The sequence below is a fragment of the Centruroides sculpturatus genome, unplaced genomic scaffold, assembly GCF_000671375.1.
Source record: "Centruroides sculpturatus isolate CEXI.00-Female unplaced genomic scaffold, Cexi_2.0 scaffold156, whole genome shotgun sequence".
In the NCBI taxonomy this organism is placed as follows: Eukaryota; Metazoa; Arthropoda; class Arachnida; order Scorpiones; family Buthidae; genus Centruroides; species Centruroides sculpturatus.
Genome location: NW_019384398.1, coordinates 340,277 through 353,673, shown reverse-complemented (window position 1 = coordinate 353,673; position 13,397 = coordinate 340,277). Strand labels below are relative to the sequence as shown.

Genomic DNA, 13,397 nt, shown 5'->3' with positions numbered 1-13,397 from the left:
TAGACGGTTTATTAATTAAGTTAAGGTTTGAAATATCTATTCCCTCCCCGCAATTTACTTCATAATTTTCATGAGTAACGAACAAAATGCAATACATAAGTTCAGAGTATTGTACTGTACTTGACAATACAATTATATTGGAATCTTGCGCCATCTTTTGAGAATAAAATAAACTTTTTTCTGAAAATTTTTGATAATTTATTACGTATATAATATTGATTTAATAATGAATTCTTTATAATAATTTATAATTTAATATAGAAAAGATATTAATCACGATAACTATAAGAGAAAAATAAACACGAGTTGTTGCTTAACTTTTCCGGCAAAAAAAAAATTAAAACTAGTGACGCCATCTGTTGATATTTTATTTAAAAAAAAAACACGTTGCTACACCAACATACACACACAAAAAAAGAGTTTTTGTGAAGTGTTTAATACAGTGCTGAACATAGGAACAAGCAGGGTGTTGGAATACAAAGAGGAATATGGAGAACCTTCAAAGAGAATGTCATACCCAATAACATTTCAACATATAAAGGCGAAGAAATAATAATAAATTATATAGAATTTATTTCCGCTTCTTTTCTAATAAATTTTTTTATATAATACAATTATTAATTCTATTTTTCTTCGATTTTTTCTTGTACAATGTTCTAAAAAATACAACTAAAGTTATTTTTTGTTACGTTGATTTCCATCTATTATTACCTGTACTATTGATATGTCAATTATTTTCCATTTTTACTCTTTTTATTATTATTTATGTTATTTTATTTTCTAGATTAAGTAAAATATCAGAAGAGTTTACTCGAATTCACTCCGAAACTAGAAATTTATCTGTTTGCATCGAAGTTATTATACAGAAACATACCGAATTGTGGTATTGCATAGTGTATGATATGGTGTTCAATGTTGTGTATTGTTTTTTCATATATTTCGCATGTTTTCTTATTGCTGGTGCCATGTTTTTAGACTTTCCTTCTTTCTACTTCTTGATCTTTTCACTCGTTCCCATAATAACCGTAATTGCTGTCGTTATAGTTTCTTTTGTAATATAAGAAGCGAAACACTTGTGAAATAATTTGCTATATTCTTTATATCAATTTATAGAATGGTAAAAAGTGTTTTTCAAATTTTCTTTTATACACCAAAAGAATGTGTGTTGTTTTTTTTTTTCTCTTCAAAATACAAGACGGCAACTGAATTGTAGTGATTGTAATTCCTCTGAAATACATTTAGAATTCATAGAAAATGGATNTAAAGTATACACATGAATAAAATAAAAAAATATTTTTTTTTCAGGTTATATTAAATATCTATTCTGTAGCTGATAAATTACAAAAATTAAATGCATTTAAGAGAGTTGATGTTTTCATAGATACTAGTTCAGGTAAATAATTGATTTGAATAATTTTATTTTTAAAGAATGAAAAATATTAACTTATTAAATTGAATTTATAAAAATATTCTATCTATTGAGATTTTAATGTCAGTTAATGTCTTGCATTCTGTCAGATCTTACAAGTCTCTTTTTTTCTTATTATTTGAATAAAAAACAGAAAGTACTTTTTACATAATTTTCCAATATTGTTTTAGTGGTTAATTTACTAAGCTATATTCTGACTAATTATAAAAGTTAATGATTATCAGAAAATCACTAAAGTTGAATTAATTAACAAAGTTAATCATTCAGTAATTATGATTAATTAAATGATTAATCCAAAATGGTAGTATGTAACTAAGAAAAGTGTTGACATAAACAAAAATTACCTTTGTAATCCTAACAACATATTTATTAAAATCAAGAACATTTTTAATCAGTTTTACTGTAGTTAACAGCAACATCAAATAGAAGAATACATTTAAAAATAGAATGTAATGTTTGAATTAAAATAGGAACAGGCCTAACTCTAATGTACTGTATATGCTCTTTCTCATCTAGATAAGTTGAAAATTTATACTCATAGACATTCCATATTCATTAGTCATCACAATGCCAATATCCTTTCCAATGCTTGGCATTCAGTTTTTGAGATTTAATTGTTTATTTTTATTTTATGTATTATTTATTTATTGTTACTTAAATTTCTCGTTCTTAACCCGTCTATCTTTATTGTTATTAATATAAAAAGATTACCTTTTCAATTATTAATTACGTTACTAACAAAGAAAAATGCAAATTTTTCAATTATCTTATTTAATAGAGATGCTTTCCCAATTTGAATATATATATTCATTAAGACCATTCATGGGTCGATTATAAGGTTATATTTTTTAAAAAATACACATTATATTTCTAGAATTTATCTTATTTTTTTTTTTATTCGGATTACTTGAAATCACCCTTTGGAATAAGAAAGAATAACCTGAAGGTCGTTTTGGATCAGTAACATTCTATGGATGAGACCTTGTAGAAAATCTCTGATCTGTATTTCCTATTGCGAAAAATCTTTAATACTAGTCTTATAAATCAAATATTCTCATTCTTTTACGTATTTTTTTAAATAGCAAATTGATTACAAATTTTATAAGAGATTTTCGTGTCACTCGGTCAAATGAGAAGAAATTTCTGTAAAAGTTCCTTAATAAATCAAACATAAGTAAATACAGTCGACCCACCCCTTTTTTCCGTTTTATATGAATCCCATGTTGTACGAGTCACTTAGATTTTACAAATACATGTGCCGGGATGTGAACGGTTTACGTATTTGTAAAATCTAAGTGACTCGTACAACATGGAATTCATATAAAACGGAATAATCAACACTGTTATAGGGGGGTCGACTGTGTATTTAACACTTATTTATGGTTATATTAATATACTATCAAGTTATATTAAAGTAAATATTAATTAAATAAACACTACATATTCGTATCATGCTTAAAACATATAAAACAGACAGCTTTTTCTTTTCTTTTCTTTATATATTTATTTGCTTTTAAAAGACGATTCGGTTACCCCATTTTTTTTTATTTTAAACTTTGTCAATCCTCCCTTATAACTAACAATTGCAACGCCTACTATATTAACATTATACCTATAGGTGGCTTTGTGACGTCACACGTTGCATTTATATTTAAACGTCACGCGTATCACGTGTGTTTCAAAGTAAGAAGTTTAATTTCTTCGAAGATGTTTCATGTGATGTTAGTAGCTCTAATACTTTTAAACAATTATGTATCGGCACAAGACACAAGATGGAAACCGGTGGTCAGAGTTTTATTTCCGGTAGGTGTTTTAATTAATAGTAAAAGCGTGATAAAAACACATTAATTTTTATATAGAATTTATATATTTTAATATATATAGGGCCTATATGTTTGATGTGTAAAGTAAGAAGATACGTTAGAAAATTTTATTTTAATTTTTAAACTAATATTTAGAATATTTTACATGAAACTTTAAGGATAATTGAAAATAAAGAAAAATCGATAAAAATCTAAAAAAATAAGGAAAAACAACTGAATTAAATAATATCGAGAAAAACAGTATTGTTATTTACAACCTTGACTAGAGTATTGTTCTTGGACCAGTCGGGTGTCACCATTCTGTCTTGAATACAGAAGGCTCTTCTTACCGGATCATCCGCTAAAAATTTAAATATAATGATTTATTTGTCAAGGTATTAATATAAGTTAGTAGCGAGATTGCAGCCGAAGTTTTTCATCTCTAAAACGTGAACGTCGAACGTCGAGCGCGGCGCTCGACGTTCGACGTTCGCGTTTGAGCGATGAAAACTTCGGCCGTAACCTCTCTATTCTTTCGTCTCCTTTATCGACAGAACTTACTTTAATGACGCATTCGGTATACTTCATTCGTCTTAGATCGTCACCGGTGATAGGTCGAGTGACGTCGTCTCCAAATATCTCATCCATCTCTTGCTGTACTTTCTTTTGAATTTCCGGGTGTTTACCCAAAAGATAAAGGGTCCAAGAACTAGAATATGTCGTGGTTTNCCCTATAACACTGTTGATTATTTCGTTTTATATGAATTCCATGTTGTACGAGTCACTTAGATTTTACAAATACGTGTGCCGGGCTGTGAACGGCTCATATATTTGTAAAATCTAAGTGACTCGTACAACACGGAATTCATATAAAACGGAATAATCAACAGTGTTATAGGGGGGTCGACTTATAAAGTACGTTTATAATTTACTTTTCCACTTAAGCACTTCTACGTATGACTCAATAGAATTCCTAAAGATAACCTCGAAATTGTCGCTTTAATTTTATGATTTTTCTGGTAAAAATTTCTTTAAAATAGAAGTTAAATAACTGGGAAGATACCGACGCCCAAGATAAGCAAAAAATAAAATATTTTTTGAAGTAAAGTTTACACATTTGATGGGCGTATCCGTTAATATAACGATTGTTTGTCATGGTTGTAAGAACATGTCCTCGATACGAGAGTGTCACACTTTCTTTCATTTTCGTCGGACTTTTACCATGACACGAACCATCACCATGTCGCAAGAATGTCTTTCTGTCAACAACTGTTTTGTGCATCCGCCTACCGAGACTCGTTCGAGGGTATCTGCATTATCTTTCTCTATAAGACTTTGTTTTAAAAAATTTGATTCAATAAGTTCCTTCACGATAAATCATTCTTGCGTATAACATAAGTGAAATCACCTTTATAGTAATGTATCATTAAAAATTTCTCCTATAAAAACTCCTTTATAGGTTATAGATATTATTAAATTAAAGGTATTAAAGAGGCACAAATAACACTAACAATTTCGATAATCATGCGTAATTCACGAAATTATGTATAAGTAGAAAGAAAATGGTATATATTTAGACGATAAAAAACGTAAGAATATCGTTATATAAATATTTTTTAAATTAAGATAATAGAGAGAGAGGTTTCGGCCGACGTTTTCATCTGTAAAACGTGAACGTCGAACGTCGAGCGCGGCGCTCGACGTTCGACGTTCACGTTTTACAGATGAAAACTTCGGCCGAAACCTCGCTTATATTTACACTAAATAATTATTATAAATTATAATATTTCAGGAAGAAAAGTTATTAAAAAGAAGTTGTAAGTATTTTAAATAGTTTTATAATTATTAATTTGCATTAGAACAATACTTAAAGAGTGTTATTGTAGCTTCTCAATGCGATACTACTGTCAAGAATATAGAGGGATGGATATATACTCCTAATTATCCGTCCGATTACGATAATTATCGAACGTGTATATACGTAATCGAACGTGCATCTAGTGATGTATGTAAAGTAGAGATGACAGTTATCGATTTCGATCTACAAGACGATGACGGATGCTTCAAGGATTATTTGGAGATTCAAGATGGACGCCAAACACAAAGATTATGCGGATCGTTAGCAACAGGAACTAAAAGTAATGTTTATTGAATATTTAAAATTATGTAATTTAAAACGTTTAATATAAAGCTTTCCCTACAGAAACTTTATTTTTTCCTCCTGGAGTCAATACAATCACATTGAGATTTCAAAGTGATTCAGATTTGACCTTCAAAGGATTCATGTTACATCTGAAACAAACGAAGGATTCGTGTTACGACGTACATAAACCTATTTATCCGAATCCTTCGGACGGGCATAAACCTATTTATCCTAATCCTTCGGGTGGACATAGGCCTAGACCTACTTATCCTGATGGAGGACATAGACCAGGTCCTTCGGGTGGAGAGAAACCTGATGGTAATTATTTATTTATGGAAATAAATGAAAGTGGATTATTAATTAACATATTATTTCTTTTATTTTATTAGGAAAACCGAGTTGTGATAAATTTATAGATACATTTAGCGGTCGAATTACATCGCCAAATTTTCCAAGTGGATATCCGCCCGGTCAAATATGCAAATATATAATTCGACGTGTGAATTATAGAGTATGCAAAATACAATTAATATTTAAAACTTTTCATATTGAACCGAGTGGCAGTGGTTGTACTAAAGATTATTTAGAATTACCAGATAGAAGTAGATTATGCGGTCACTACGCTCCTAGAAGTAAGGTTTTTGAATTAATTATCCGAATACAAGTCAACCCCCCTATAACACTGTTAATTTTTCTGTTTTATATGAATTCCATGTTGTACGAGTCACTTAAATTTTACAAATACATGAGCCGTTCACAACCTGGCACACGTATTTGTAAAATCTAAGTGACTCGTACAACATGGAATTCATATAAAACGGAAAAATCAACAGTGTTATAGGGGGGTCGACTTGTAAATTATAAATTTAACGTCCCTTAATTTAAATTTTCATTAACTTTTTTTAAAGAAATATTTGAATTTTCATCCGGAAATGATATTCTCTCATTGAAATTTATGAGCGATTATTACGGATCGGGACGTGGATTTGATATCGAAGTGACGCAAATTCCGGATTCCTGTATATATCCACCGCATCCTCCTGTTTCACCTCGTCCAGGTAATCATCTATATATATAAATAACATTTTAAATATAAAGTTTTAATGCTATATTGTTTACAATTTAGGTCGATGTGATCAAGAAGTTATCGGTTATAGTGGAAGATTTACTTCACCTAATTTCCCTGCTTACTACGGTGCCAATGAATATTGCATTTATACAATAAGACGACCGAATATTGAAGTATGCGTTGTCGAACTTGAATTTAAAGTGTTTGATGTAGAATACGGCGGATCAGTTTGTTCACGCGATCATTTAGAACTTCCTGATAAAACTCGATTATGCGGAAGAATTTCTGGAACAAGTAAGACCAAAATACTGTAAAATATATACGGTGGAAACTCGATTATCCGAACTTGGTTGGACCAGGAATCTTTCGGATAATCCAGAAATTCGTTTGTTTTTGTTTTTTGGATACATAAAGTCCATTTAAAATTTTACTAACCATAAATACAGTAAACCCCCTATAACACTAGATAATTCCGTGTTATATGAATTCCATGTTGTACGAGTCACTTAGATTTTACAACATGGAATTCATATAACACGGAATTATCTACAGTGTTATAGGGGGTCTACTGTACTTTAAAGTAACTACTGTATTTGAAAGTAAATTAATTTATTCAAAAATCTAACGTAATGTTTCGTATATGACCTAGTTTCGAGGCGCTACAATCGATAGATGTATTATGTTAATTTCCAGTTAAATAAAGATCTCTGTGTATATTCTGTGGTATGTACAATGCTACACGTTCAAACCGTTTTGGATAATCGAGTTTCTACTGCATATATATATATAACAATTTTATGATTAAATTGTATAATTTTTAATGAAGGGCAAATAAAATATGAAGGAGCAGAAAAGAGTCTAATATTAAGATTTTCCAGTAATGCTTATAGTTCTGGAAGAGGTTTTGATATTCGTGTGTTGCAGAAACCAAATTCATGTCCAACTAGCCCAAAAGGTATTATTTGTCTAGTTAATTGTTCTAATTGTTTATCACATTTTATAAAATTTGTTATTTGTTTATATCTTTTTAGATTGTAGTTATGAAATTCGAGGCCCTTATGGTAGAATGACATCGCCTGGTTTTCCCAGAAGATATGGCCCTTCTCTTAGATGCAGATACACAATACACAGGCCAGATTATTCTACTTGTAAAGTACAACTGTTATTTCGTGTTTTTGACGTATCTTATAGCATCAACTGTGTTCAAGATTATTTAGAATTACCTGATCGTTCTAGAGTATGCGGTTCTTACATTCAGACAAGTAATTAGAATGAAATATTTTTCTAAATAATAAAGCTAATTTTATCAATCAGTTATCACTTTATTATTTCATTAATTAAACTAATTGATAATGATTATTTACAGAAACAATAGAATATCCTGACGAACATACTCAGACTCTTGTTATGTATTTCATCACTAATAGAGCTGGTAGTGGAAGAGGCTTTGACATAGATATTCGACAGTTAGCAAATTCTTGCAAGAAACCTCCTCATCCGTGTAAGTTGAGTAATACTATAAGAGTTATAAAATTAATATAATAAAAAAATAATTCATGCAATTTTGTATTCAGCATCGTGCGACCAAGCAATAAAATCCGAAACTGAGATAATTACTTCGCCGGGTTATCCAGCCGATTATCCGAGAAATGTTAAATGTTCTTACAAGATCCATAGTTTCTCTTTAACAACGTGTAGAGTACGTTTGGAATTTCTTGATTTTGATGTAGAGCATAGTTCAGGCTGCGTGGCTGATTATTTAGAAATTACTTCAACTGAAGAGAGATTCTGTGGAGCCAAAAAACCGGCTATTAAAAGTAAAATTTTCATTTTTAATAGAGAGGTTGCGGCCGACGTTTTCAACGCGAAAACGTGTACGTCGGACGTTCAGCGCCGCTTTCCTATAAGCCTAGAAGTTTGACAATGGCGTTTAGAACGTCGAGCAAGATTCTACTGACGTTCCAAACGCCATTGTTAAACTTTTAGGCTCACAGGAAGGCGGAGTTGAACGTCCGACGTACACGTTTTCGCGTTAAAAACGTCGGCCGCAACCTCTCTACTAAGTCTTATTCAAATTTCTGGGTTTTTATATTATAACTTATTTATTTCTATTAATTATAATCTCACAGCAGTTACATTTCCAACTGGTTCTGATACTCTTGAACTGGTTTTCAAGTCTGATGGTCAAACTACAAGATCTGGTTTTCAAATTAAAATGGTTCAACTAGCAAATTCTTGTTATAGACCCGTAGGTGAGTTAGAATTTTTAAAAAAATTATTTTGTTTAATTTTTATATATATCTATTTTAACTTTTCTAATTATCTAATACAAAAAATAACTTTTAGAGGATCCAAAAATTTGCGCTACTATAACAGAAAAAACTGGTACATTTACTAGCGATAATTATCCTCTACCTTATAACCCAGAAACGGATTGTTATTATCAAATCATTAAGTATAATAGTGCAGTTTGCCAAGCAAATCTTCATTTCTCGGACTTCGTTGTTGGTTCAGAAAACGATGCCACGTGTGTCGAAGACTATTTAGAGATTCAAGGAACACGCTATTGTGGTGTCAGGAGAGGAGAAAATGGTTAGTATTATTAGAAAGGTTTAGGCCGAAGTTTTCATCTCTCAAACGTGAACGTCGAACGTCAAACGCCGCTATCTTTAAGCGGTGCTCGACGTTCGACGTTTACGTTTGAGAGATGAAAACTTCGGCCTCAACCTCTCGTATTCTGCGTTAAAGAACTTAATAAAGTTCTTTATTAATTATTCTTTTAGTTGTGGTTGGTTTTCCTTCGGATAAAAATGATATTTCTTTGAGATTCTCAACTGATGCATATAGAGAGAGATCAGGATTTCGTATTGAAGTCAGCCAGATTACAGAAGGATGCGAGAAAGCAACAGATGATGGTATAATTACTCTTTAATAATATAATAAATATTCAAAATTAAATATAAATATATATAATTTTTTTCTTTTTAGAATGCGGTGGAACGTATACAAGCGAAACATTCCAAATTGTTAGCCCGGGTTACCAAAGCGGAACGTATAAAGCTAATTTGGATTGTAAATACTTAGTTAAGAAATCTTCCTACGACGTTTGTGCTTTAGAAATTAAATATTATATATTCGACTTAGAAGAATCGGAAGATTGTAAGAAAGATTATTTTCAGATCGGTGACATAAAATTATGTGGAAAATTAGCCTACGATTCGATTCGTAAGTGTATTAAATAGGAGTATAATTCAAAAATAAATCGTCTTAAATAAAATTTAATTATTACTATTATTATTTAGGTACTTACGAGTTTCTAGAAGACGAATTAACTTTGCAATTCCATTCGGATAGTCATCGAAATAGTGCTGGGTTTTTCCTGTCTGGTACACAAATAAAATGCTAGAAAATGAATTTATCTTTGTAAATATAAATATAAAATGCTAACAATTTTATATGCCAATGTGTGCTAATTAATTTTTATAAATAAACTTTAAAATATAGAAAATAATTTAATCGATATATATATTTCTTTTAATATGTCAATAGGTAAAATATTTCTATGCAGCAATTGATTTTTATACTCGTTTATCATCTATAAAATGTCATGTTTATATTTCATTTTATAATGTTAATATTATATATTAAAAATGTTCTTTGTTACAATAAATTAAATCATCATAAATCGCTTTATGACTCATTCGTTTCGTAAGGATTAAGCCTACATCTTCCCTATTCAACCCGAATAATAGCTGTGTTAAATACAGTATACACCCCCTATAACACTGTAGATAATTCCGTGTTATACGAATTCCATGTTGTACGAATCAATTAGATTTTACAAATACGTGAGCCGTTCGCAGCCCGGCACACGTATTTGTAAAATCTAAGTGACTCGTACAACATGGAATTCATATAACACGGAATTATCTAGTGTTATAGAGGGGTCTACTGTAGTGGCATCAATATGTTACGTTAATAAATATATTACGTCGTCATAACTTAACAACATCGTAATCAAAACGTAATCGTAATTATTATTATTTTTCTTGCTATGGTAATAATGGTCAATTGTATTGACAATTTTTCTTTTTGGTGTCATATTCAAGGCATCAAACAAGAGAAATGAACTGAAGTAATAAGGCAAGGTAATATGGGCGATCTATTAAGGAAGTATCCCTGCTTCTTGGCAGGACTTTCTTCTGGAAACTGGTTCCAATTTAAATGTTAGACACGTGAAGAAAATCTTTAAAAAACTCCATACGGCAAGTCGGTTGCATGAGAATTTTCAGTAAGGTTATACCACTCAGCCACTGACCAAGAGAGGTGTAGAAAGAGAAAATTCGTTATAAATATTCAATAGTTATATGTATTAGGTTGAATAGTTACTATGCAACGATGTTGAATCTTTTCAAGATTCAAGTGTACCTACTAAGGAAACCATTTAGGATACCTAGTCTCGATTTATTTCAATAATGTTACTTGGTTTAGTATATGACAGAGTTCGTAACATTGATAATAAACAAGTTTTGTAAGAACACGTCTTTCTTGTCTTTTCAAAAGTTTGGGAAATAAAATTCTTTCTCAAAGAAACTGATAGATTTTCTTTGAAAATCCTTAATTAAAAACTAACTTTCTTCACGAAGGCCTTCAATAGTTTCTAAAACATTAAATTGACAAAGAACTTTGAGTAGGGGCAGAAGATACAAAAAGACTTCACTTTTGAATCAGAAGAGATGACTATTCATTTGCTCCCGTAGCAAGTATTCTTTGAATTTGATTTTTGAATATAACCTTTGGTTATATACAGACAGAATACAGATTTAGTTTTTAAATTATTTTTAATAATTTTTATATGTGTATATACGGTATTAATTAAAGGCAAAATATTCTGTCACCATCACACACAAATTTACAATTTGAAAATTTCAAAATACAGTAATACCCCGAACTTACGCGATAGGTGGGACCGAGCGATAACCGCGTAAGTCGGGGTATAATTTCGCATATAAATGCATACAAATAATTTTTAATTGGCACCAGAGACTAAAGAAAACAATAATTTAGAAAAAAAATGTTTAATAAAATCTTAGATAATACATATGTATAACAAATTAGGCCTATATTATTTTACAATTTTTCACATTTACTCGATTATTACGCCATAATTTTAACATTGTTTCCGTCTCAGCGATAATACCGTGACGTTTACGAATGATGCTTGAATTTAAAGATTGAGCATTTTTCACAGCTTCGAGAATTTTTTCTTTGCCTTTTATAATTGTTCTGACCGACAATTCCGGTAGATCAAACTTCTTTGCCAATTCACAAATTTTCATTTTTGTATCGAAGTCTTTAATAATGGGTACGTTCGTAAAGTCAAACGAGTTAAACGCGTTAGTAACGAATCGTTCGAAAAGTCTAACGAAATAGGAATAACGATGACTTCATTCTCGCTTAACTCGTTCGACTTTACGAACATACCCAATGTTAACTTTACATTCCAAAGATAAAGTTTTTCTTTTCTTGTTTGATGCAGAAGAATTAGTTCTACTTCGTTTGGATGACATAGTAGAGTCTCTCAAGTCTCCGTAAATATAACAAACACAGAAATAAATAACACAAAATAAATTGTAGCTATGTGTCGATTCTGCGCGATACATCCGAACATGTAAGCTGAACAATAGTGTGTGGGGAGTGAGTAATCGAGGGTTGCGTGGCGCTCAAACAAAAGACGAATCGACGAGATTTGAAAATCGCTTAACTCCGGGTTCGCGTAAGTCGGGGTATTACTGTAACTTTTAAATGATTTTTTTTTATTTTAATGACGTTTTAATTTTCAAAATTGATTTGATTTTATTTTTAATTTATTTAATTATTATTTTATTGGGCTGCAATGTGAAAAAATTGTAGACTTATAAATTATGACTGTCGTCCGTCCGTCTGTATTCCTTAATTTCGATAACGGAATTAGAAAGACGAAAGATGAGACGAGATATGGAAACTTTAGAAGCCACAGGCCCCTATTAACTATACAGGAACTTCCCATGCAAAACGCAAGTCACGTTATTCACTTCAAAACTTTTCACCTGAAAGCAGTTAAAAGATGATTGGCGTAACACTATTGTCAAACGAAAAGTATGATGTACAGGGGCAGGACATTACTAATTTGAGGTGGAGAGAATATGTTTTAAATGAAATAAATTAAAAATGTGGTTAAACATTGCAACCCCCCTTGGTACAGAGCTGTACAATTACATCTAAAAAGAGTTCTCCACATCTGGAAACCATTAAATGCAATGCTTCTTACATGTTTTAACAGAGGAAAGGGAAAGATTGTCATTGACTCCCAATCACTAACCCCTACTGCCCACTTGCCTCTTTTCGCCCTCCTTAGATTTACTCATTGCCCACATGGGACGGTAGCGCCCACTTTGGGAACCACCGCGTTAGATGACAACCCCACACCATGCGTCCAGAGTACGATGCCGGAAATCTTAAATTGGTGCTATTAAATCTTGGTAGTTAAAGATCGCGGGGTCGCATGTAATCTCTCGATTGGTGTCGGACTTTATTCATAATCAGCATTTACAATACTTAATAATTATAATTTGTATGTACTGTACAGTACAACATCCCGGATGCAAATCGAACAATAAGGTTGAATTCCGATAAATGTTAACTCCAGCAAAACAATATGTCAGAAGTGGGGTTCGAACCCACGCCCTCATACGAGGACCAGATCTTAAGTCTGGCGCCTTAGACCACTCGGCCATTCTGACACGTTGTAACAGTATCCTAATCTCTTTATTATCAAATCGAAAAGAGATCGTTATCAATCCTGTCTACGAGTTTCTCATAGGTAAGATCTACTGCAATAATCTTTTGTGTAATAACTACATAAGAATTTCCGATGCAAACCGAAAATCACGTTATTTCAAATCAAATACTTCC

The 13,397-nt window shown here is 31.2% G+C and overlaps 1 protein-coding gene and 1 non-coding gene across 3 annotated transcripts; one reads left to right on the top strand and one right to left on the bottom strand.

Annotated features, from left to right (window-relative positions):
* The first annotated feature begins 3,126 nt into the window (after nt 1–3,126).
* On the top strand, nt 3,127–10,013 carry LOC111618513 (cubilin-like). 2 transcript variants are annotated; one of them, XM_023360055.1, is made up of 16 exons: nt 3,127–3,232; nt 5,024–5,048; nt 5,118–5,369; nt 5,435–5,692; nt 5,764–6,006; nt 6,283–6,432; nt 6,501–6,737; nt 7,270–7,398; nt 7,475–7,705; nt 7,810–7,944; nt 8,018–8,260; nt 8,573–8,695; nt 8,790–9,035; nt 9,227–9,358; nt 9,432–9,668; nt 9,746–10,013. In XM_023360055.1, exons 1-16 carry the CDS (start codon nt 3,137–3,139, stop codon nt 9,847–9,849), a joined length of 2,841 nt encoding a protein of 946 aa, XP_023215823.1. In that variant the 5' UTR covers nt 3,127–3,136; the 3' UTR covers nt 9,850–10,013. The 2 variants fall into 2 exon arrangements, with proteins under 2 accessions (XP_023215823.1, XP_023215822.1); XM_023360054.1 differs by having other exon boundaries at nt 5,423–5,692.
* Nucleotides 10,014–13,141: 3,128 nt separating this feature from the next.
* On the bottom strand, nt 13,142–13,225 carry Trnal-uaa. Its single transcript has one exon. It is a non-coding gene; the product is annotated as a tRNA-Leu (tRNA).
* Between the last annotated feature and the right edge of the window lie 172 nt (nt 13,226–13,397).

Coding starts and splice junctions, on each gene's coding strand:
- LOC111618513 (XM_023360054.1), top strand. CDS start 3,137: ATGTTTCATGTGATGTTAGTAGCTCTAATACTTTTAAACAATTATGTA. Junction 6,433..6,500: donor TCCTGTTTCACCTCGTCCAG/GTAATCATCTAT, acceptor TTTACAATTTAG/GTCGATGTGATCAAGAAGTT. Junction 8,261..8,572: donor CAAAAAACCGGCTATTAAAA/GTAAAATTTTCA, acceptor ATAATCTCACAG/CAGTTACATTTCCAACTGGT.